The sequence below is a fragment of the Vidua macroura genome, chromosome 6 (genome assembly GCF_024509145.1).
Source record: "Vidua macroura isolate BioBank_ID:100142 chromosome 6, ASM2450914v1, whole genome shotgun sequence".
NCBI lineage: Eukaryota > Metazoa > Chordata > Aves > Passeriformes > Viduidae > Vidua > Vidua macroura.
In genome coordinates this window covers 31,580,989-31,606,968 of record NC_071576.1, presented here as the reverse complement: position 1 = coordinate 31,606,968, position 25,980 = coordinate 31,580,989, and the positions used below count along the sequence as shown (strand labels likewise).

The 25,980-nt window shown below is 33.2% G+C and overlaps 1 protein-coding gene across 1 annotated transcript in view; it reads right to left on the bottom strand.

The window, feature by feature from the left end:
• RYR3 (ryanodine receptor 3) overlaps nucleotides 1-25,980 on the bottom strand; it is a 197,651-nt gene that overhangs the window by 106,321 nt on the left and 65,350 nt on the right. The window contains exons 11-27 of the mRNA XM_053979767.1: nucleotides 21,335-21,508; nucleotides 17,445-17,569; nucleotides 16,092-16,278; nucleotides 14,986-15,124; nucleotides 13,284-13,379; nucleotides 12,411-12,529; nucleotides 9,831-9,964; nucleotides 8,926-9,167; nucleotides 7,638-7,830; nucleotides 5,681-5,897; nucleotides 5,389-5,493; nucleotides 4,816-4,919; nucleotides 4,305-4,388; nucleotides 2,858-3,017; nucleotides 2,282-2,429; nucleotides 1,978-2,183; nucleotides 1,140-1,314 (exon numbers count right to left, since the gene is read on the bottom strand). Of these exons, the coding sequence (XP_053835742.1) occupies nucleotides 1,140-1,314; nucleotides 1,978-2,183; nucleotides 2,282-2,429; nucleotides 2,858-3,017; nucleotides 4,305-4,388; nucleotides 4,816-4,919; nucleotides 5,389-5,493; nucleotides 5,681-5,897; nucleotides 7,638-7,830; nucleotides 8,926-9,167; nucleotides 9,831-9,964; nucleotides 12,411-12,529; nucleotides 13,284-13,379; nucleotides 14,986-15,124; nucleotides 16,092-16,278; nucleotides 17,445-17,569; nucleotides 21,335-21,508 (2,608 nt within the window). The remainder of the gene's footprint in view (nucleotides 1-1,139; nucleotides 1,315-1,977; nucleotides 2,184-2,281; nucleotides 2,430-2,857; nucleotides 3,018-4,304; nucleotides 4,389-4,815; nucleotides 4,920-5,388; nucleotides 5,494-5,680; nucleotides 5,898-7,637; nucleotides 7,831-8,925; nucleotides 9,168-9,830; nucleotides 9,965-12,410; nucleotides 12,530-13,283; nucleotides 13,380-14,985; nucleotides 15,125-16,091; nucleotides 16,279-17,444; nucleotides 17,570-21,334; nucleotides 21,509-25,980) is intronic.

Sequence of the window (25,980 nt, the reverse complement as noted above, 5' to 3'; positions counted from 1 at the left end):
CTGGAAGCCAAACTTGACGAGATCAAAGTTATTAACAAAAGTTAAGTATAGTTTCTGAGGGCACCAAATTTTCAAAAGGACTTTGAGATGAGGTTCAAGTATCTCAATACATTCATTTAAAATTTACTTTATCATTAGTTGGTACAATTTTTTTCCTCCATCATTCACAATGGACAAATACACACTCCTTCAATGCTAGTATTTTTTATGACTCAAACTTTTTGACCTCCATATACCTTTATACAGGGATGAAGGGCTGTTGACTTCTTTCACCATTTCCCCAAGAAACAGAATTTGGAGCAAGATTAGGGAAAAGCCAACAGTTCAACCTCTAAAGGAGAGATTTTCTTTCCTAAACTGAGACTTCAGTATAGCTTTGTTAAGGCAGTCCCTCATTCTCTACCTTTATAAAAATTCTCTCAATGGTAAGATCAAAGAAGAGCAGTGAGCAACTGCAAAGTTTTCTGGTAATTACTAACAGGTATGAAGCTATTACTGGTTGGAGGAGATACAAAGAAAAAGTCAATGAAAACATAAAGCAAACCAGTTTGAAAATATTCCCCAACTCTTTTACTACAGTCATGTAGATACTACTTTTTGAAAAACGAAAGGCAAAGAACAGAAGAGGAAAAATATCCCAGGAAAATGGGTTATTTGGATAAGTTATGAATAGGACAGAGAAAAAAAAATAGATGCAAATTATGTTGCAAAGATCTTTTGATGCAGACTCTCACCGCACTGTACTCATTTTGTGCTTCACAGACATGAACATCGTATATTTATGCTCCAGTGAGATTATCAGAGACTACATTTACAGGTTTTGGAAATTTTTCAGGATGCTTATTATTACCACTTCTTCTTAGCACTGAAGTCCTGAGAGAAAGCCTAGCAACAGTGAGAAAATTTATCCATTCTGACTGCTGAAACCCCATTAATGTGGTTAAAAGAGAAAAGAAATTCAGTTTGTGCCACACAAGCGCTGTCAAAACAAATTTTTATGAAGTTAATGTATAGCACAGTCTGAAGGCTCCTATCAGTGAAATATGATTTCTCAGCTCAATGAGTCATGACAGGCTAGTTTTTGTTTGTTGTATTATTTTTGTCTTCTAATAACCATGTGACTATAAAGGGGAAGTTACCATTTTCTATTCCAAAGTCAGCAAATGCAAGTTCTGAACCTTTACTGGTTATAAGCAATTCTCCATTCAGAGTAAAGATGATTGACTTGTCATCCAAGTTTATCATACAACCAACCACGTCTCCTGGTTGCCAGCTTCGTCCAAAGAATCCACTGCCTTGATGCCAACACTGGCCCTAAATGTTAAACCAAGGAAATAAATACAGTGCTAAAATTAAAAATTAAATAAAAAACAAATAAGGAAACCCAGATATTTTATTTTCCAGGATCTCAAAGTAATTTGCAAACAGTACTGATCATGACTTTTGTCTTAGAGATAACAGGGACATAGAGAGACTAAGGCGCCCTAACTTCAGCAATTAGGAATCTGATAACTACTGTTCACTGGATACAACTTCTTACACACAGGGTCATTGTTATCCTTCTGGACACTTAGGAGTCAAGCTTGGGAAGAAAGGACACACAGAAAGCAGAAAAAACAAAAAAAGGAAAACAGACTGTGGTTCTCTCAGTTAATGAAGAACCTTTTTGTGATTTTTGTAAAATACCACTTATAAAAAATGGAAGTGAATGCTGTATCTTGTTTATAATTATGACAGACTTCTGTACTTAGTTGGGTATAGCCTAGGAAGATACATATAAACCAAGACTTCTTTGTTAGCATAATCTCATGACAAGAATCAAAATCGAGGTACTATCCAGTGTGAAACAGAGCTCAGGGATATCTTTATAGGAATCAAAAACATTCCGGTAGTTGATGTGGAGTACACAGAGGAAACCTGTGCTGTAGTTCTCTGATTAGCCTGTTTGTAGGTCAAAAGAGGTAAAGGAGTACTGACTTTGCTTCCTTCAAATACAAATGCTTGGTCATCAGCTCCCAACTCTATGTCTGGTCGACAGCCTGGCCTGGCCCAGCCAACACGCATATCTCCACCTGTCACAGCTTCAAACTCAAAGTACCACTTCCCAGACTTCACTGCATAGGATTGTTCTACTCTGAAAAATCGTATCTTGTCAATGCTGACTTTTTCCGCTGTTTGGTCAGCTGCAAAAATAAACAGAGGAAAAAACCCCTCTTTTAATAATAAAATGAAACTATAAATGTCACTAAAAAAGGCCATGATTCTTATTGAAAATACGTACCTATCTCTTGGTCAGGTGGCTCAATACTATAGCCATAGCCTGCAAATGTTCTGACAGCTTCACGGAGGCTGTCTCTGTTTGATTTTTTAGTACGTTCATCTAATAATGCGTATGGCACTAGACGAGGATTACGTTTGTTCTTAAGATCCTAAAAGGGATAATAAAAAACAACAAGAAGAAAAGTCTGTTTAGACATCACAAAGACTTTGAATAATGAGACAGTGCACTTTGGCATCATGTAACGATTACAGAAGAGAAGCAGTATTAATGAAGAAGAGTTCTATGAATGCAAGCTCAATTAATTATCTGTTAATAACACTGAAAACCTAAATACAAGAATGAAAGAGAAGGATGGAAATATATTCTCATACATCCAGCAGCTGCAACTATACAGGTCTGACAATCCAGACTTATATGTAGGGCTTTTCCTGCTCCCAACCCCATCTGGCTTTTCCAGTTATTACAGGACAGTCAGTATTTGTCATCTTAACTAACATTCCCTCCCAAATGATGTTCTGGAATTAAAAAAATCTCACATTCTTTACTTCTTCCAAATGCATGTAAAGAAGATCCTACCTGTTGAATGCCATAGGTCCATCCTTGCTTTATTCTGTCTTTTGCCCAGACATTATGAGCATTTTCTGCTAGTTTGTCAACTAGAAATTCTTGAGAAGGTAACAATTTCACTTCAGAAAGATCAAGAGGGGCAGGTTTATATCCATTTGACATCATGTAACTGTAAGTCAACAAAGAAAAACAGGGAGTTAAGATATCCCCGTTATGGTATTTAAATTTTTCTGTGAGACAGTCACAGGGTGGAAATCACTGTCTCTCTCCACTTTTTAAATTTCCTACTCTCTTCGTTTCTTTGCAAAAATCTTCCATTGTATTTGGTCATTGACTAGGATATAAATGGGATTCTAGCTATCTAGCCATCTAGACCATCTCATTTTCCATCTACTCGCACAATAGCTAATTAAATGTGACTCAGATCCATATTTACATACCTAAACAATTGCTATAAAGCAACAAAATTTTTATTGAATGACTATTTTATACATATATTTGTCATTTAAACATTTCAAGTAATTTCTATTTTAAAGATATGTATGATGACTTCTTATCAAACTCTGCATGTATCATTAAGTATGGTATTTTAATTAACTATTCTGTAAGGACTGCATTACCATTTTTTCCAACAGAAGAAAAAAATTTAACTATTGTTCTTAATGCTTTTTCACTGAATAAAAAGTTTAGAATTTTTCAGCAGTAGCCATTATCTTCTCCAACCCTTCCATATTGTATAAGGATAACCTGCCCTTTTAGACATATTCAGATTCTCTTTTGCTCAAGTCAGGTAGTTTCCATTAATTAGGATGTTTCATATGGGCAATAGGTATTTTAACAAAAGAATAATAGCAAACCAGTGTTATGATAAACTGTCTGCAGTATGAACCTTGAGAAAAGCTCTATTTTACTTTTTTTAATTAAGGCCATCAACTGGATCAAGATTACCATCTCTCATATCATAAAACTATGTATTTTATGCGCACTTTAAACAACTGACTTTGTTTCTCATGGATAAATTACTTTCAGGAAAAAAAGGCATATGGTGGGTTGATAAACTGATGTGAAAGGGCACGTGTCCAAATTGCTGTTTCTGTCTCCTGTGGTAACATGGCAAACTCTCTTTCAAGTAAATAGATTTACCATCATATGAATAGATTGTTCTTTATTATGAGGCCAAAAAGCACTACAATGTTGCATTTAATTTTGGAGTCTTTTTTCTAGGGTGATGTAACGCTGCTACAATTGCCTGTATGTGACTGTTTCTGCCTCTCAACAGCGTCAGGAGGTGATGTAGCACAGCAGTACCTGCATTCCAACGTCATCACAGTCAAGTAAAGATCTGTAAGACCTTATCATGTATGGGGTTCATATCCAGTATACTTTAAATGAACTTAAAATATGTTATATTTATAATAAATATTATAATATATAACTGCTACCATAAGGTACATACTTTTTAGGAAGCTTCACTTTTTTAAGATCTTCCTCAGCTGCTGGATGAGCATGAACAATATGACATCCAAGGGCCAAAAGGGTCCTGGCATAAAAATGGCATTAGTGAAATACAACAGTATAGTTTTCATGCATTGTATAAATATGTAGAAGAAATTATATTTAAAAACATGGAAATAATCTAAAAGAATGGTATTTAAAAACCCAAATATTTTAATTTATCAGAAGAAATAAATAAGACCTTCAAAGACTAAAAAGGCACAAATATCTGGCTTGAGATTTTGACCACTTCATTAAGACCAACAGGATTTGGTGGTATTTTTTTTCTTTGTCTCTCTGTAGAGAGAACGTTTTTCTGTATCAGTCTGATTGGCTTCCTGGGACTTCTAATAAAGTTAGGAGAATATCTTTGAAGGAGATATTTGAAAGGTTTTTATATCTTACAACAGTATGATGCACTGGAATAAAAATAAAATTATAAAACTTAATTTTCTTTTCTATTTAAATCTCACTTGAGGGTTTCAGTTGACATTTGTAGATTGTAATTCTTCTCTGTCTCAGGCAGTTTTGAGAATTCCACAAGACAAGGATGATGCCTTTTATTATCATCCCGTATCTGCAAAAGAATATTTTATCTGCAAATATTTATAAAAGAATAAAAGAATATTTATAACTGCAAAATAATGGAAAAGACTACTTTCCTGATGAAATCAAGTATCACAGTAAAAACCCAGTAAATTCTTTGCAGTAATGAAGTCAATATAAGCAATACCATTTATCTTTGTTCAATGACAGCTACTCATATCTATATAAATCTCCTCTTCCTATGTTTCACTTATAATGCACACTATAAATAACCCTTCATAATTAATGGAATAAACAAAACAAACAAATTTGAGGAATTTGAATGTTTGAAAAAGTCACCAAAAAGTTAATACTACTGTCTCTCCAGCTTACATGGTCACCTGCTGTTGGTAATGCATAGACCACCATTGCATACCCTATTCAAATTCCAAGTCAAGGTTGAGCTGGGAGAATTGACCTAATACAGGTGACTTTACATAGACTGGTCATTCAAAACATACCTTGCCATATGTCCAGCCCAGTTCTATTTTATTCATTCCCCATAGCTCATGGATATTTTCAGCTAGTTTGTCCCTGATCTTTTCAAGATGAAAAGGAAGAGCAATCTAAGGAAAGATCATAACAATTCCAGAAGTAAGAAGAGATTCCAGTTACCACATCTTGTATACCCAAGACTTAGTGTAGTTAGTACATCACAACAAGCAATGGAAGATTGAGGGACGATTCTATGTTGTGAATTTAAGTTTTGAATAGACATAAGTTATAGATCCCATTATTGCAAACGTCACATACCTGACTGGTGTCTATTGGACAAGGGATAAAAGAAGCTTGTGAGAGAAACTGTGTTGTACCCAACAAATCCCTCACTCCTTCAAAATCTCTTTTATATTCTTTGACTGGCTCCAATTTCATCTTCTCTTTTGGAAGCAATGCTTCGTAACAGGGAGCATAGCCAGCAGGAGGCAGAAATTTAAACTCTCCATGACGTCCACCCAACAAGAAACGAACTCTGTGCAATTTTCAACAAAGCAATTAGACTCTTAAATAGTCAGCCTATGCTATCATTATGAATAAATAGTGTAGAAGCCTAAGCATTTGTTTTACTACCATTTACAAAAATGCATGTGTGCTTCATGTTTTGGTAAACACCAAAGGTTTACCAAGCATTCATATTAGCAGATACTGTCAGTAAAACCATCATCTACACACTATCTTTTGAAAATTTGTTTTGGCCAAAGAAAAACTAATTATTTAATGTAGTGGCATATTTAAAATATTTCTCTCTTAAAATCAAATGTTGTGAGCTTTTAAATGGATTTAAGGGATTTGGAAACACAAATCTAAATTAAATTGGACTGTTACTCTAAATATACTATTGGGTCTACTGATATATAAAACTTGAAAGTTTTAAAGTTACTTCTCAGTGAACACATGCAGACAGTTTGGTATATGGAAGAAAAAAAAAAAAAAAACTCACTAAAACCATAATACATTAAGAAAGCAAAAAATATTATACTGAATATTACAACTGGGAATAAGTTCCAGAAGGACAACTAAGATTCCTTGCAAACCCCTAAAATGTTCTTTTTCTCCTCAAATATAGATTTGTCATATAAATTTAAGAGTACACCAGGAAAAACAACAAAGACAAAAACTATACAGCTGCATACTTTGGTTCTCAAGTGGGCAAACTCTAGAGGTAAACAAACACAGAAAAAAAGAAAAAAGAAAAAAAAAAAGCCTGTTATCTCTAGGAATTAGTCCCTGTATTTGTTGTGATGGGGTGACAGAAGCCTATAGGAATATTAGAATAGATCAACATATTTTATTTACATTTTTTAAAAGATTAAAGACCCCAGAACACCCTCCTTCACTCATGAATTCAGGATTCCCATGTAAAAGTATTTTCTCTGGGAGTAATAGACAAAAATGACCACATACATCTGCTGTGAACATCAGCTATAATGTTACTATAAACTACAAAGGAAAATGTTCTTATAAAATATAAAAGCAACATCAAAAAAGAATGAAAAAAAAAGAAAATAATTACAACCGTTTTGACACATTTTTTACAGTAAAAATTAGTGAACATTTTGAAAAGCTTTGTATTAATGCAGCTGCATACTAGGGTCACTCCTGGGGAATAAATGAAATTGATTTACTAAACCTTTCCCAGCCCTCCTTTATTCTGTTTGATTCTTCAGGAGATTTTCTGAATTCATTGAACATAGACAAGCATACAAATTGTATACAGTAAGTTTGCATCTCAGTATTTTAGCTAAAGAAGAGGTAAGAAATGGGCAACATTAGTAAAGAGAGTCCAAAACTGCTTCTCATCAGTTCTGTTTCCCACTGTGAACACAGTATCAGTTTTCATGATGATTTAGGTTTTTTTACTCCCTGCTGAGAAAGCCAGTGAGAACCTTAATTAGTGCCAAATATGGTGCTGCATTTCTAACACGCTTTTTTCACTGATAATTGGAATGAAACAAAATTAATTTCCCCTAGGTCACGAAATACCCATAAAATGATACTGTCCAGACGTTGTGACTTGATCAAATAGTTTACAGGCTCACATGTCACTTTTAAGTGAAATTATCACTGAGCAAATCATTACTTCCCTGCCTTCCTTCCAGCTGCTATTTGGGCAGAACTGAAGCAACAAAACCAAATAAATTATATTAGAATTTGGACAATATTTTGTGTGATAAGACAGCAACGGAAACAACTAAAATTAAGTTGTACTTACTTTACACCTGCTGACAAGCTTACGACAGGGAAGAAAAACCCTTCTGTACTGAAGTTTTCAAACATTCCCTGTACAGGCTGTCCATTAATGCGGAATGAAATGCTGGGTACACCTAAATCCAAGCAGCAGCTAACCACATCATCAGATGCTAATAAATGCTGATTGACAGATGCTACAGCTCTGGGTACCCGACCTAGGATAAAAGTATTCAGGAATCAGAATATTTAAGCAGGTTTAACTTTTTAAAATTACTTATTCAGCCATTTCTAATGGAGTATGTTACGGATGCCTCCTAGTCTTCCCTGAAAAATGATAATTTCTGACATTGGATAATTGTTCAGTAGTGTTGAAATATTGAATTATTTGTGTCTGCACACACATATTTTATATAAAAAACCCAACACTAGAACAATGTTAATCTAATTGATAAAGGAAAAACTCTCAGATTATGAATTATTAGAAACTAATGTAATAAAATTTGCTTCAGTATATTAATATACACTCTCATTAAAACACCTTTCATTTGCATGGCCCTACTCTATTATTTTCAGAGCAATTAAAGAATACCTAGATGTATATGGCATTTAAAGGCATTGAGAAATATGGGGAAACTAAGAATTTTGTCTACATGTCTTGAAAATTGCATGTTAAAACATAAGCCACAAATTGAACAAGCTAAATAATAACCATCATTTCCTGTGCATGCAAGAGAAATCTGGATGAAAAAATAATATGATCATTCATAATTAAAGACTCCACACACAAGAACTAAAATAATGAAGTTGGCAGTAGCATAGAAATTATTTTTTATTGACAAAAATTTTATGAAACTAGTTACCAAAATTTTTATTCAATTTGATAAATGGATCTATCAACAGGTTTAAAAATAACTGTCATTTTCTTTCAAATGTAGATTCAAAGTAAAATAATAATACAAATGTCAATTTGTATAGAATTAATTTATCTGAGATCAATGCATCCATTTATTTTGAACAGATTGAATGAAGTCAGTATTGGATTAAATTAAGTCTAGATCTGGAAAATGCCATTCTGTGGCCAAAATCATGGAAACAGAGGCAATCTGCTAAACAGCCTAATTGGTATAATTCAGTATTGGCTAACATCTCAGACAAGAAGCCTGATCTGAACTTCTAAATAACTTCTTTATAACCTGGAGTTCTGAATGTAGCTCACTATAAAATAGCATGTTATATATACTAAAAAAATGGAAGGTAAAGGTAGGTAAATGTTAAATGCAAGAGTAAGTGGTAGCTCACAAAGTACTCACCAGACCACAGGTGAAGGCCATCAAACCCAAAAGAGTAGAGGTCATCACCAACACCATTGCCTCCCCATCCTTCTCCACCTCCAGGATAGGGGGCATAACCTGAAGTAGAGGCCCAACCAACTCGCAAGTGGGTGGGCTCTGCCGTCAAGAATGGATCAACCTGATCAATTATTAACTCAAAGTACCACTTCTTGTATTGTGCAGAGCCCTCAGCAACACCCAAAAATATGTTTGGTCTTATGCTAAGAAAGAAAATGCAAGCCAGTTAGTGTAAACATAAAGTGTGACATAGTAATTATATTTCTGTATAATTGTCAAATTCACTTTACAAGTATAATACAAGTGTAGGTACCCATGCTTTGCTTATAATATTTTTTGAAGTGAACCCTTTTGTATAAATTAATAAACCTGCTATAGAATTATCATATAAAGTAGAGGTTCCATGCTTTGAAAAACTTACAGTCAAAAGAGAAATTACAAGATCATTTACTAAAATCAAAAACCAGGAGTGAGGTTGCTAGGAAATCAAGTTCCTCTTTAAACACACAAGTACTTCAGAGTATGTTTGCATACTTTGTGCCCTGTTTTGACTCAGAAACAAGCAACTTTCATGTTTCCATTTTAGACCAGCTCTGATTATGAATTAGCAATTTATATCTGATCCCAGGTTCCATACAAATGCCATATTGTCAGTAAAAAATGTGTTTTTTCAGAAGTCAATACATAATACATTATCACCTCCTAAGGTGTGTTTCTCAGTATTGAAAGCTTTGGGACATATCTTAGGTTACAGTTTTTTATTCAATTAATTACTGAAGATAGAAATTCAATTTTTTTGAATTGAAATTAATTTTTTTCTAATATAACAGTAATAATTTTTTTTCTGATATAACATATCACTATACCTTGTCACATCATTAATCAAACGTGTTTGCAAAAGTAAGTCTCTTCTGGGCAATAAATTGTCACAGATCAAATTTTGATTGGCACGGACTGCAACTCCATTACAGACGCAGAGAGAGCAAAGCACATCGAGAACCTTAAAAGAAAAATCAGAAGTAGTAAGGTAAAGGCAGCTAGGAGCAGATACTATTATTCAGTTTTCAGCTTAATTTACACTCATAATAGGCCTAAAGAAGGGGATATAATATACATTATTGTTTTCTATATACTTTTCACATATTTGTACCAAGTGTATTCTGTACTACTGATAGAGGATATCAAACATTTGTGGAACATAAAATTAGAGCACAGGGTTTGAGAATGCATCAGAAACCTTCCTTTAAGATTCTTTATTCTCATTTTGATCAGACAAAACAGTTAAAACAGCCATATGCCAACTCTTTAAGACTTTTTAATTAATTATCAATAAAAATTTGAATATAAAATGAAATTCCTTGATAAATTTTCTGCAGCCCAAAAAAATTCCTGTGCAAAATTAGTGGATAATTCTCAATGGCAATGAGACTGACTGCTTTTGAGTCTCTTCTGGAAACAATGTTTTCAATTTGAGAAATAATCCATTTATTTATAAAATGAAAGATGCTTTAAAAGCTCACTATAAAACAAAACAGAATTTCAGAAAGATGTTGTTCTAAAACTTCAGATTTCTTTTCCCTTTTTTATTTTTTTCTTGAGTCTGAAAATTGAAAGAGATTGATATCATTCTTCCAGAGTACTGGAGCAGGAGTTTTGGAAGAGAGAACACAGTAACATAATGTTGCTTAATGCTGAGGAACAAAGCTGCACACTTTCGCAAACAGAGAAGCTTCAATGTGTACTTGACCTCTGACAAACAGTCTTTGAGCAATGAGCCCAAGCGGTCTAGATTGCTACACACCACCTCCACAACAAAAGACACATGTTCACACCATTGATTGTGTTATTACTATTGTACAACTCCAGAAACAGCAGAATATAAAACTCATTTTAGCTGCTCCTGTTGTCTGGCTAGTGAACTGAACACAAAGCCACCATTAACAGCTTATGCTGCTTAAGCTAATATATTTGCTTAAACACTTTTCTATGTCCCAGCATTTTCCTTTCTACCACCTCTGCTATTGGGCAGAAACCATCTAGCAGAGGTTAGAGGTAATCATTTAAAGAACCACATAACCTCTGAGTAGTACTCATCTGTAAAGCAACTTAATAACATTAATGATTACCAGCAACTCAGACTTTACATGTAAACTGTTTAAATAATCTCTGTGAATATGCTGACTCTATTTCTGAGAGAAGGCTTTTAATTTAAAAAGGCCTTCAACTCAATAATTTCCAGGACTATTTTGCACATTATTTTTCTTATTTCCTAAATCTCAACAGAATCTCTAATCTAGCAGGAGAACAAGATATACTGTTTGTGGAATAGCAGATAAATCTGTTTCTTCCCACCCACTCTTCAATACTTGCTGAGGTATAGCCAAAGACACTACAAATGGAAATTAACAAATCCATTACCCAGTATAATTCTTCTGTGAACATTTTCTGTTTCTGCTCTAAGTTCTCACTATACGATCTACATTGAAATGTTTCAGACAAAAGGTTCTTTCTAGGTGACTGGCATAACACAGTAAACTTGTTAAGAGATAAAAATAGTAAGCTAAACTTCCTGCTGAAATTTCAACTTTTTTTCTTATGCCTACTTATATCAGTTCATACTCCTTATCCCTGCTTAAAAATTCTTTTCTCCTTTTCTTTATCTGTAGCTGGTTAGGTTCTCTGTATTAGTGATTTAAAAGAGAGGGTAATTTCAGCTCACAAAAACTTTCTCTGTTCTTCCTCGGGGTTATCAGTCTTTCAAATAATATTTTAATTGAGGAAGGAAACTCACATCAGACAATCACACAAAAACCTATATCTTCGTCTGTGTTGTGATGTCATCCTGGTTGCAGCCAGAAACTCTGTTCACCTTCTTCTATCATAATAAATTGCATATTGGTGTCTAAATTAATTTCATCCAGTATATCTTCTGGAAACTCAGGGGTTTTTTCTTTCTTCAGAACACCTGTGTTTTCAGATATTTGGATTATTTTTCTGATTTCTCAATTGATTTTTTTCTTTTCTGCTGCTATTATTATTACTCAAGTTAGGAATGACTTTGCAGGATATAGTTCTCTATATCTGTGGATGCAATGGTAGTCCACTACTTTTCCAGAGCCCTGAATCACAAAGCAAGCTACTCTGCCCACTTTCTTACAGCTACCAGAATACTTCGTTTTCTCAAATCAAATGTTCTGACTGGTTACCAATATTTCTTAACTGCTTACTTCTCATACAAATTTTTGGTATATGAAAATTGCTGAAAAGCAATTATATATTAAACATTCTTTTAATCTCAACAAAGAAATTTTGCAAATGTACTTTAAGGTTATTTTATTCCTTTAAAGGTATTAGAATCAAATATTTCCATGTAGACATTTCTCATATTTTTTCCCCCAGAAATTATCGTGAGATTAACATTACATCCTTAGTTCTTCCAAACATACCTTGTAATTGCGCCCATGTTTATCCAACAATGAAATAATGGATTTGATGTGTTCCTCGGATATTAGATTTAAAGCTTCTGGGCTTTCAATCAAGATGCAATGCAACACTTCCAAAATACCTGTATGAAGGCCACAGAAACAATGCTGTCATTAAATCATCTGCACCACTGAACACAACCTAGAAGCTCAGTAAAGGAGTATCTTACAAGATGGCATATGTTCTCTGGCCTAAAAAGAGAACAAAACAACTTCTAAGGAGTAATGATATGAACATTCCATTAGGAATAAATGCATAATAAAAATGTTAATTTTTCTTTTCTTTTGAATATAGCCACAACTTTAAAACCACTTGAGAAATTTGCAAGTTTAGCACCTTTTTTTACAATGGAAGAGGTAAAGGGAGCATTGTATAGTATATCAATATTTTGTTGAATACTCCACTGTAAAAAAAGCCTATAAGCTACATCTATACGGGGTACCACAAGTACATGTAATTTCATGGTACACCACTCAATACTGTATGACCCAATCCCTTAATTCATCAGGGTCACATTCAACAGTGACTGGATGTAGTATTATTATAACAAATGTATTGAAGCAAAACAATTTCATATGAATGTCTCTTTAAATATATTACTTTAGCCAGTTAAAAAAAAAACAAACAAAAACAAAAAAAAAAACCCTGAAAAAGAATAAAAAGCAAAACAACAACAACAAAAAAAACATAAAAACTCCCCAAACAAATAAAAAACCAACCAAACCCCAAGGTGTATTTGTTTTCTAATATGTGTTGTCTTCAAGGAAAACTGCTATGTAAATAATGTAAAACAGGCATTGACTGATAGTTAATTTCATTGCAAAAGTGAGTCTCACCTGAGGAAGATTCTAATCTGTCCAATTTACTGATTAGCCAATCAAGGTTACAGGAAAATTGAGCACAGTTGTTTCTGTTGCCACGAATGAGAGCAGCTGGAAAAAACCACAAGGTATCATTTTATAACAGGAGATTTCCATTTTAAATCAACAAAGTTTATTATATGTATTTTAACACAATTTTAGAGTAACTTGATAAAACGATGAACAGACAAGTCCGTATATGTTACTGCAATGAAGAATTAGAATTTCCTCTACTTTGAATATCAGGAACTGACATAATTTCTAAGGATCACATCATTTTTGAAATTGAAGGGAGTCTCCTGGATAAGCAAGAATCTCAGCAAAAAAAATATGTTTTGTTTATGTTTTATTTTGTTGCTCCATATAAATAGAGGTTATCCAGCACCCTTGCACGGTCATGATCATGGGGCTGAAACATTTCTTTTTTCTGTTTCTTCCTAGCAAGTGTGGGAAGATCATATGCAGAAGTTTGAGGTCAAGTGCAGATTAGGCATATTGGTGTTTAGTTCTACTTTCTGATTGCAATGTTGTAGAATATACAGCTTTTAGTCTTTCAGTAATGCAGACTGCACTTTAAAAGTTCATCAACATTCAAGTCTTTCAGGCAATCCTATTCATTTTCTTTCTTCTAGAAGTCATAGATCATAGGGGAAAAAGAGTAACAAAAAATACATCTTTTGTATTCAATTGTCAATGATTTTTATTATGAAGCACAAAAAATATTACATCAGAACAACTGTGTTCAAAATGTACCTGTGGATAAAAATGAAGGTAAAATCTGAAAAAAGAGTACTAGAGAGAGTTTCTTTTCATCCTATTTTTCTTTAAATTCATGACTGTAGTAAAAGTGGTCACTTTTTAGTTTCTAAGGCAATGAGATTTCATCAGAAGCACCTGCATGTCTGTTCTATGTAATAACCTCCTGCTTCAAAGCACTTCTCCTGCTTTCTTTTTTTCTTGTCCTGACTCTCAACTTCCTTGTTTCACTATGGATCAGGACTACCTTCCTTTGTGATGGAAATAGAATGTATTTAATCTCCATCAGAAGACAAGATTTTCTTAAATGAGGAATAACATAAACTAGGTATCAAATAAGAAATTTAAATACACATCTACATACCTATTCTGCTCTATAATTTTGGTCATTCTACAACACAGAAGCAGTTTGCTCTTGAATAGCAGTGCTCTAGAAAATCTGGCATTGATGTTGAAAAAAATATTTCTTTTTTATGTAATTATTCTTATTAACATTTAAATCTTAGCCCCAAGTGACAAAAATGGATTGAGCAGACCTGACTGCTGCTTTTAGACTTTTCTTCAGTTTCATATAAAAAGACTGTTTTCCAGTTTTTCTAATTTTTAAAATAATAATTCACCTCTGTTTGCATATCACAGGTACATTTAAATTTAAAAAAAAAGGTTTTGACATGCTTCACAGAACTTTTTCCTGCCCAAGATCTGGTTTTCTGATCTATCATTGCTCAATAAACTCTTTTATCTGTATTAAATGGCAGTAACTATATGGAAGGAAGTCTGTAATTTACATAATAAACTGAATGTTCAATACTAATACTCAAAGTATTCTTTGGTGGTGAAGCAGCAAGTAGGATACCAAGCATACTTATTCTGGTTGTTTTTTTTTTTTTTTTTTACATTAGTAGGTTTTTGAAGAACTTACCTAACAATTTGTAAAGAAGATTCAAAATTTCTTTCCATGATGTACCACCATGTTCTTCTCTTGCAATTCCTGCAAAATGAGCTGTGCTGTTGTAGTCGTTTAAGCGATCAATGCAATTTAGAACTAGTGCCAGCATTCCCTAAACACATATGACAGAGAGGAAAGGGAACTGTACATGAAAAAGCACTGGTCATTGCCTTTTTAAAGACTTTTTCCAGTATAAATTGGAAAGTTGCATTATCTTAAATTAAGAAAATCCCAAGCAGCAAACCAATTGTACTTAAAAGATTTGAATATGTATTTTTCTGTGTAAAAAGAATTAATTTTAGAGAATGATTTCATATGGTTCCTTACACAACTGAGTATTATGAAAAACAAGGAATAAAAATCTGAAAATAAAGGTTTTTTCAATTTGTAAGGACACTTTTTAAATAAAATCTTCCTTGCATAAGGAAAAAATAGTTTAAATTTAGATAAAAGGGAATTTTCATTGATTAAAAAGGTGGAAATTTTACTATCCAATAAAATATCTGTAAACCAAAGACTTTTAAATACTACAAGAGATTTGTAACTTCACTTTGATTGCATGCTCCGATGATATTGAAAACCTGGAAGCAATTCAAATGTGTCTAAATACATCATAAAATATGTTTAGTATTTCTACAAAAATGCAGTTATTCCATTTTCAGAGAGTAGCAATTCAACAATTATGTAATATATAACTTTCTCTAAAACTGGCATTCTTAGAGTTTCTAGAGATAAAAAGTTACAGGCAGATTCACAGGACAGAAGAGACATCAGAAATAACATCCATTATTGACCCAGGTTTTATCATTCATTTGGAGTATCCAGGCTGTATAACTTCACAGAGAGAAAAATAAATTTTTGTAAAATAAGATTCTTTTAGATATGCTCGGAAGTATTAAGATCAAATTTTATGACAGAGTGTGTGGCTTGTGACAAGTTTACATATACATACTAGGAACATTACATTACATTATAGATCATATGCCTATATCTAGATGATAATATTTATACATCTAGATTTCTCTCAAAGTTTGTGAGACATTATGCTTAAAATAATGCAAAAATCCCATTGTCTATACCTCTTCTTTGAATAGATTTTGTCTGTTTTTGAGTGAGCGAAGTTTGTTTTGCTTGTCTTCGTGTTGCAGGTCTTCTTCGGGAAGCTGGAAGTAAGTGATCAGGTCCTGCAGAGTCTGAGCCATCTCCTCAACAGGCAGGGCGCTGGGTGACAGTGCTCTGTTGTTTCCACTATGGAAAACAACAAGACTGGCAGTATTAATCATTTTCCCACTGTAATTTACAGTATTATGTGGCAGCCTATTCTCTTTTGGTACCTAAATCAAGTCTTGTTACATGTATGACATGTGAATATAAGCAACGGATGATCTGAACTGAACATCATTCAAACATCTATTATTTGGGTGTCCAGCACTCAAAGCTTCCTGAAGTGGAATCATATATCCCTTTCTGTGCTGATATTTTTTTTTTGGTTGGTTGGTTTTTTTGGTTTTTTTTTTTTTTGTTTTTTTTTTTTTTTTTTGTTTTTTTTTGGTTTTTTTTTTGTTGTTTTGGTTTTTTTTTTGTTTTTTTGTTTTTTGATGAAAAAAATATAAGAAGCAGCAATGTAATTCAGCAAAAAGAAGAAAAAGAGATTAAAGTTCTTTTACTACAGTAATTGATTTTGTTTAGATACTTTAAATCCCATTAAGGTTATAGGTGTGATGTGCAATAACAGTAGCAGTTATTGAAGTTATAAACCCACAGCCTTGTGGAAAAAGCACAAATGTAGTAGGTAATCCTAACCACGAATTAGATCTTCTGTATCTATTCCATATAGTAAATAAAGAAGGGTGGGATTTGAAAATACAAAGCATTTCAAGGACTCTCTGTTGTCAGTAAAATAATGTCTTTTTCTGTTCAAGTATTTTCTCAGTCTTGTGTGATAATCCAGTTTTCCACAGTCTACTATAAATAGCATCATCTAGCAGGCACTGATTGCTGGCAAAGGTGGCTCTGCTTTATATCCTCAGCCCAAGAAATACAAAGGAGTAGTGCAGGTTCTTGAGATACTGAAGTAATAATGTTTTAAACACAGGCTCATATGGTGGGCTATTAATTAATTAAAAACTCCTTATAGATTCAATTACACAAAGTTCTAGGTATCACTGAATACTCACTAACAGAGTTAGACTAAGATCAGCATGCTTTCTTCAACTTGGATTATGACCCAGCTTCCTTCTTAGATTTCATGTAAATAATCTCACATAAACTGTTCTATCTATGTAATGGTATTACTAATCAAAATTTCAAATTTCAATGAGTAAAAATATATTTCTAATAGCTTCGAAATTCAAATACCTGAAAGTAGGACATAAGGATTCTCTTAGAGAAATTCTTATAATTTCAGAATACTTTAGAAACAGGGTAAAAACTACCTTATAAAGTGGCTGAATAAGCTTGAAGTATTGCGAATGATTCGAGCAGCCTGGGATTCCTCACGCTGGCATCTTTGTAATGTGAGACCATCATCCATATGACCTTCTTGGTGTAATATAACCTATTGGGAGTCAATAATTATCACAATAATTACTTTAAAACACTTTTTGCTTTTAAATGCTTTTTAAATTTATTTCAATACTGCACTGAAAAAAGTAATTTGCATATATACAGATTTGTTAATCACTTTATCTAGATACCCATTAAAGAACTACAAGTTTTTCAGAGAAGACAATGTAATGTGTGTTTATTCTTCCACAATTCATTTAAAAAGATAGTCTTAAAAAACATTTTCAAGTTGTAATAAAAAATGTCATTTTTTCTATATTCTAGCTCTCAGGGAAAGAGGAACTTCACTTTCTTAAACATCATTTATGAAAGGATCTATGCTTTAACACTACTGACAAGAAAAATCAAGCTGGAGTGACAAACAAATATTACAATGCTGGCAAAGGAGCAATAGTGTTTATGAGCAACTTCTGATTCATTTAACTATTTCTACACAATGTGTTGTATTCTTATCCAAACCAGATATGAACATCAGATGAACTTCAAGCAATAACAGAAATCCTTTTGTGGGGATTTTAATCTTTCACTTTGAGAAAACACACAAAGTCACAGAAAGCTATTGTTACTTTCAGGTTTCACAAAAACAAGTCTTGGTCATTCTGAGTCATTAAAATCCTATATCAATTTTATTTGAAGCAAATGTGAGTTATCCTGCTTCTTTGCTCAAGTGACAATCTACTGAATTCTCCACCAAAAAATGTTTCTTTTTAGCTTTGAGTTAATAAAAATTTGCAACCCACCTTCCCAGTTAGCGGAGTAATTCTGAGGGCATGAATAGCTAACAAAGAAACAAGTAATGTTATACAGGTGGTTGCTGCCACAAATGGGAAAGTTATTTACCAACAGCTTTTGTACATACTAGCATATAGGTATATCAAAGCACTGGAAAGTGGGTTTTTTTCTATGCTTGGCAGAATCTACACTACATATGTACTCTGTTCCTTCAAACATGCTGAGTTTATCTGGACAGCAGAATCAATGGAAATATGGATGGAGATTAGAAAGATATTTTTGAATTATTATATTAATAATATTTTCTTAAAGGAGACTAGTTTAAAATTGGGCCATCTTTCCTCTTTTTTCAGATACTTCTTTATATAGAATCACCCTGTGGGTGACTCTGCTAGCTTAAATATTGCTGTTTCCATGGAGAAGGTCTTGAGGTCTCAAAACTGAAAAGTAAGTTCTACTCTTCCCATCACAAAACTAGTAAGAAAAACATTTGACAATTAAAGAATGTTTCCTCAGGCCATTGTATGTAGCTCCAGATTTTGAAACTGCAGGAATGAAAACATTTGACAGATAGGGTATTAAAGCTGTCATGCCTTGCAAAATAATTGCATTTTCATTATTGTAAAACAGATATGCACTCTTCTCCCTAAGTATGCAGTGTGAATGAGGGAGAAGTCCTTTGGAAGGACCTAGTCTTTCCTATTTCTCTGACCAAAGAAAAAAAAACCAAAAAACCCAAAAACTAACCAGACAACCAACAAACTCAAACCTCAACTAAATTATCCAGAAACATCACAATGGCAGGAAAGTGCTATTTAGGATTCCAGGAAGTACATCACAGGGAGAAGCATCCAGCACTGGCTACATCAATTCCTCAGGCACTGACCAACACTGCAAGCAATGGCCTCCAGAGTGTGGGTCCAAATCATGTGGCATGTGTTATTCTGTTGCCTGAGCTTTAGCATTTTGGAGCTCTGCAGGAGTTCACTGCTTGCACAAAGCAAACTGAAAAGATAGACATCCCTGTCTCACTGGATGGTGGAGGGATGTTGACCACAATACTGATGTAATCACAATTACCTGGCAAAATCTTGAATCCTTGGTTACCACAATCTCAGAGAGCGAGACAAAAAATAAAAATTCTGGCACAAATTATGCAAAAAAAGCCTCAAAAATTATACCAGAATTTCTTACATATTTTTTTAGTATAATATTAGATACATGAAACTAAGCAATAACAGAAGCCAAACAACAGAAAATTTTACTTTACAGGAATTTTTAGTATCTTATAATAGAACTAATCTCATAGTTGTTTTCTCCTCTCTATGGCTTTACAGAAGCTGACAGTGATAATAGCTAGGTTATGTCAGAAAAGCATCCTTTTCCTCTTGCAAAAACAGGGTTCTTCTCAATCTTCCTAGGGCTAATGAGTCATGTTATAAAAAGTGCAGGCCAGCTGCAGAAGGAATACACTGAGTGAAAGTGAAAATCGCCTGACACGATGGCAGAGAATGAATACCAAGCAATTACTTCAATTTTTATGAAAAATAAATTTATATGCATTTATATGAAATTTATATAAAATTCATTTTATATGAAATTTAAAGTGATGTATATCTCAAATTGCTTACAAGATTTTAGCCTAGTATCATATATTGCAGGGTATGAAAAGCTGTTTCTTGCCTCCACAGGAATATCAAGTGCATGAAGCTATAAGGTTTGGATTTTCTTCTGTTTAAAGGCACTTAACAAGACAGAATTCCCCAGGTGAGAGAACAACAAAAGATTTGAAGTCTTTGAACATGAAGGAAACAGTTTCAAAGGAGAATAAAAGTGACAGGCAATTATGAAGGTTCTTTTAGTCCCTTGCTGCTGAACAGAAAACTGGAGAAACAAAATACCGAATGCCACAGGAAGCTATTGTAAAATTCTTCACTGAATACAGAGGAAGAATCTACACATTGCCTTTTCAAGTAAAATTGGACCCTCTGAGGAAACGGAATGACATAGCCAGCTGTGGCATGGGAAAGGAAGAGGCCATCATTGTGTGGTTTAATTTTTTATCAAGAAAATACTGAATGACTGGCATTTAAATAATTTCTCTGGACAGCCAGATTGCTGAGAAAGTGAAGGGGTTGGGCACTCACTGCCCATTGATGATGACCATGTGTGCTGCTTATGAATAGATGGGATTGTGCCTGGGGAGTGTGAGGAGCACCTCACTGCTCTGTACTGCAGTGCTTGTGTATGGGTATTCTCTTATGAATGTACCTGTGTGCAAGTAACTAAAGAAGAATACCAACTTCTTTTCAATAATGAACTTTTTTATTTTTTATATTTTTCATATTATAATGATGGGCTCAAGTTGTAAAAATCTACAAATAGAGAATAAAGGAATCCTTTGGTAATGACAAAGTTATGTGAAGCTAGTACTAAACCCCTTAACATTGGATGATATCTGAACATAAAATTTGAAGATATAACAGGTCATATGCCACTAATTAAGAATGTAATTGTACCCTAAAATCAAAAGACTGAGAGAAAGACCTTCTTGATGTCATATCACAATTACCTCTAACATTTTGGGAGGAAATACTTCTCTAATATCCCTTAAGAAACTTGATTATTTTCTAAGCCATTTCTTAAGTGAAAAATTTAATTGCTATTTAAAATAATATAATTAATTTAAAAATTCTGAAACACTAGTGAATGTTAGATGACTTATTAGTTTACACCAGTTGCAACAGCTAAATTTAGATTTTAAATAATTATCCAAAACAGAAATTTCTGTCTTTTACTGGTGCAACAAATAAAAAAATTGAGTAAAAACTAATAATTTCTTCTGAGAAAAAAAGTAGTTAAATACATTTCCTAATGACAGTTTTTCTTCAATTACATGGTTACTTTAATATCCATCACTGTTTTAATTTTCAGAGTGAAATATTCACATCTTCAGTATAAGACCACAAAGCAATTAAACTCACAAGCTGATTTCACAAGTAATTAAAAAACCCCCAAACAGTACCTTTCTTTTCAGGGGACCTAAACGTGCTGATTTAGCATCCTGTGCTTTGTAAGTCAACCATAAGGCAGTGGCCACATGTTGGACAAAACAGATTGAATCTCCATACTTTATTTCTGGGACTCCCATTCCATCAATGTCACGTTTGAGACTAGATTCCTGCTTTTCTTTCAGCTCCTAAGGAGATAAAATAAAGTTGGTATTTAATCTCTGTTTTGGAATAGGATAAAGCATTGAATTCTATACTGATACATATTACAACACTGAACAATATTTATGCTACTTATGCAGTTAAGATGCAGCTAAATTTCAATTAACATCACTTCAGCTTCTATCCAATTAATCTTTCAGACAGTGATTAAAAATAATTTCAAATCTGAAGCAAGAAAAATCAAGTCAAATCCATTACAGTGGATTCATACAAAAAAATCTTTAAATTATTATCTATTCAATAATGGAGTTTATCTATTCAATAATGTAGTTACGGATGTAAGTAAAGTTTCAGTTTAACAGTCTGTAGAACTCTATGTAGCCAAAATTGTTGAATTTTAGCTTAGACATGAAAAACAAAAATAAACCTGTTTTGCCATGTAGTTAAAATATTTTTATACGGAATAATTTTTTGTTTATAATTTGTATATACAGGTACATACTTTGCTTAGAATAATGCCTCTGCATTGAAAAACCATCAAAAAAGAAAATATTCATTATTTTAAAAGGACAATTGTCTTTTATATTTACTTTACTTTTGCATGTCTCCATATTTTTACATTTATTGATATAAATAAATAAATAAATAAATAATGTGTTAATTTTCCCCTTTGTAAGAAGATTTGGATTCTTTCAAACCTCTCTTAAAGACATTGCTCAATGCTTGGCTGGAACACTCATTTTTTAAGCCAAATTTATTTCTTAATCCCATTATTCTTCATTTACGACTGGGGGATTTTAAGGCTTCAGCACTTTAAAATAAAGTAGCTGTCCTTTAAAAAATGAATTCAGGAATAAGAACAGTAATAGCAAGTTATGTATACATGTGATTGTGCTGGTTTTATATGTGTAACAATGTTTTTTATTTCATTTCAGTTTATATAATGTTCAACATCTGGGGAGTAAACAGGAGTTGTATTATATCTATGCTAATCTGCTTTTGTTTACATGTAATTTAACTGTCACATTTCAACAATAATTTCAGTTGAAACAGGTAACATTATAATGCCAAGATGAAGGTGAATGAAATTACTTGGAGCTACCATTTCGATGTCAAGACTATGGGGAAAACATGTCGTATCATATTTGTGTGGACTGCACTGTCACTACAGAAAAAGATGAACTATTTCAATACACATTTGCAGTGAGGAGATTAAGTGAAAAATACAATAAAATAGAACAAATTCACTGTCAGCAATTTATTATTTGTCTTCACATCGTAACCTGAAAAATAAACTTTTTTCTTCGAATATTGTGTCTGCATCGATAATCAAGCATCAATGAACATTTCAGATAACAAAATCACAGGGTGGTAAGAAGCAATCATAATTAAGTTTCTTTTTTGAAAAAATTGAGAGATACTAATCCCTTTTGACAACAGTAAACATAGTGAACAAAACCCAATTTTTTTTCATTTCAGAAGTAATTTTTTAGAATTATTTCAGGGGCCTGAAGGCTGTGTTCACTTTGAAAAATACAGCACAAATTCCTCTTCACCATGTTTTGCTCTTTGCAATCTGTCCAGCTTTTCTAGGATTTCAGCCAAGTAATTTGATCGTAGTGTGCAAAGACACGGTGTATTTTACAACAGCTGAAAAGTCTAGTCTGATAAAGATTACTGGGGGAGAAGGGGGAAAAAACCTTCTCTTATCTACATATTTGTACATATCTTAACAGTAAAATATCCAAACCCTTTGGCTTTTAAAATCCTCTCTTCAAAGCCTCGTCTCAGCTTAACTCCCTCAGGCTGTGAATTAAATCAAAGAAAATAAAAAAAAAAATCACATCATGGGCCTGGAAGTTTGCAAAGGAAAAAAATACCAACAACAACAAAAACTACCCCAAACCAACCAAACAAAAAAAGATGGAATTAACAAAGGAATTTGAGGGCAAAGCTGTCAAAGATGATATTTTCAAAAGATCTTTAATATACTCGAGGAAAGGGAAGAAAGTGAGAAAGAAAGTGAGAAAGAATCACAAATTCCTACGTGATAAAAGGAATATAAGGAATGGCAATGTGAGCAGAACAAATAAACTCAACTTTCTTTACAAAGACTTTACAATAATAAAAACACAGTAGGAGAAACATTTTTGCCAGCTTAAAGGCTTGTTTAGACAGTCCTAAGAATTGCAAAACAACCTGTCTGCTGAACTCTTACTAAATCTAACTTTCATGAGCTAATTAAAATTTTATCTTTTGATACTGCACACTGTCATTGGGTTAAAAGTACTGCTATAGATACTCCAATTCAACAAAAGAAAAAGATAAAAGGTCTACAGATATAAGAGCTTTCTACTGGTATTATTGTACTCTGTATACTTTGCTTTATATATTTGTAAATTCCAGTAGACAAGAAAAAAAAATTACTTTCGTTTCACCTTTTATTTTCTCTTCCCATAAAAAATAAGTAGAAAAAAGAGTGTAATACTGCATTTGAAATGCAGTGCTTACTGAGAAAATATAATTATAAAATATTAACTTAAAAATAAGTATTTGAACTTTTAGAGAAAAATGTAGGTAAAGGCCTTTGCAATACCTATGATCTTACTACAAAACCAAATTAAACTTTATGATTACTACCATACTATTACGAAATCCTAATGCCATGTTGAGTCCCTAAGACAGCTTCATGTTGGCAGTAATATTAAAATGATATCAAATCCTTCTGCATGAGTCATCTGTGACTTTTTAATGTGTCAGAATGTTACTTACCAAGATTATACCAATAAGTTCTTCATTGTCAATTGTACATAACACCACAAAAATAAATTATGAAATCTAAAATATTAATTCTGGGCTACACAAATTAAAAGAAACTATTATTTTTAATTTTAATTAATATGCTCTTGTTTCCACTGTGTTTAGTCTCAAGGAAACTTGTAAGTAGACCCAGGATTCTCCTCAGCAGTGTATACTGAGCCAAGTACTGTGCTGGAATGAGAACATCCCATTTCAAAACAGGATTCCATCTGGTGTAGAGAAACTGCTGTCTCTGTTGTCACAAGGCATTACAGATCTGTTGCCTTCAAATATAAAGGTTGACATTTTAAAACTTGGTCAAAAGTAAGCTCTATATTAAAAACAATAAAAGATATAACTTGGAGGGGGAAGTGGTCCATCCGTTTCTAATGCTTGTAAGATTAGTTTGCAGCAATTAGGAAGCAAAACAGGCATGTATTACATATGTTATTTTCATTGAAATTAGCACCATAATGTTCTTTAGCATATACCTTAACTTTTTAAAAATTCCCTTCTGTTCTTATTTAGTAAAAACATGTTAAGGAAAACTCTAATTTGAATTTTATAATTTAAAATTAGTGTTTAAAATTCCAGTGTTATCCACCAAAAGGAAAAAAAACAGTGAAAGAAAATACACTATGAATGCAATCATAGGTTTTGACAAGCAAGGAACACAAGATTGCTGAAGTGGAATATAGCAGTATTGAGGATGAAGGTGCTTTTTCAACAAGAGGGTCTCTATAACAACTGCTGGAAAATAAGGCTCTATTTAAGTCATGTGTTACAGACTCCTGGGTAGCCTCGAGGATCTGTATATCCACACAGCTCTGCTTTCTGGCAAAAATAATATCCTTTTTCTATAAAATCCTTTTGCTGGCTTTCAAACTGGAAAGAATACCACAATGAAGAAATGTTTAATTTCCTTTTGGATACTCAGCAGCAATGTTTATTGTAAGCAACCTGGTCTGAACTGGTGTTGACCCTAGCTGGAGCAAAAGGCTGGACTAGATGGCTGCCCAGGGTCCTTCTCAATCAGAATTATTCTATTAGTCTAAGGGACAGGAGTGCTGTAAACAGACAGGTATCCAGCACCCTATTTTTAAGAATCTGTACACAGCTGGAATGAAGACATTAGACAGATACCTTAAAATTTCCCTGAATTCATGCCATGTTAAGGTACATGAAAATGAAAAAGTTTCTTCACTAAGAAGAGCCCTTTTCCCCTAACAGTCCAAGCCAATCTTTGGGGTTTAGTCCCTTCCCAAACATCACTTTTCTCTCTTTAGGAAAAGTTACCTTTGCTTGCTCCCCTCACCTTTGGAAACAGTAATGCCTCCACCCATGGGACAGTGCAGCTTTTATGTGCCCAGACAATAAATGATAATTCTTATTCTTGGCACCAAATTCATACCCTATCATGAAGTAAAAAAAAATCTTTTCTGTATAGGACAGCACAAATGGGACAGGATGATGAGACACTGAGCTTGGATTTAATATAAAAATGTACATTAACAACCATATTATGTATAAACACAGTAGGCATGAATGACTCCTGCATAATCAACTACTACTGTACTTCAGCTTAGTCATTTTGGGCACTGTAAAAAATTTCACCAGTGTGCCTTTGAAGCACACCTCAACAAAAAGAGTAAGAAAATAGGGCATGTTTACTCAACGTAACAGAAATAATTTTATGAAT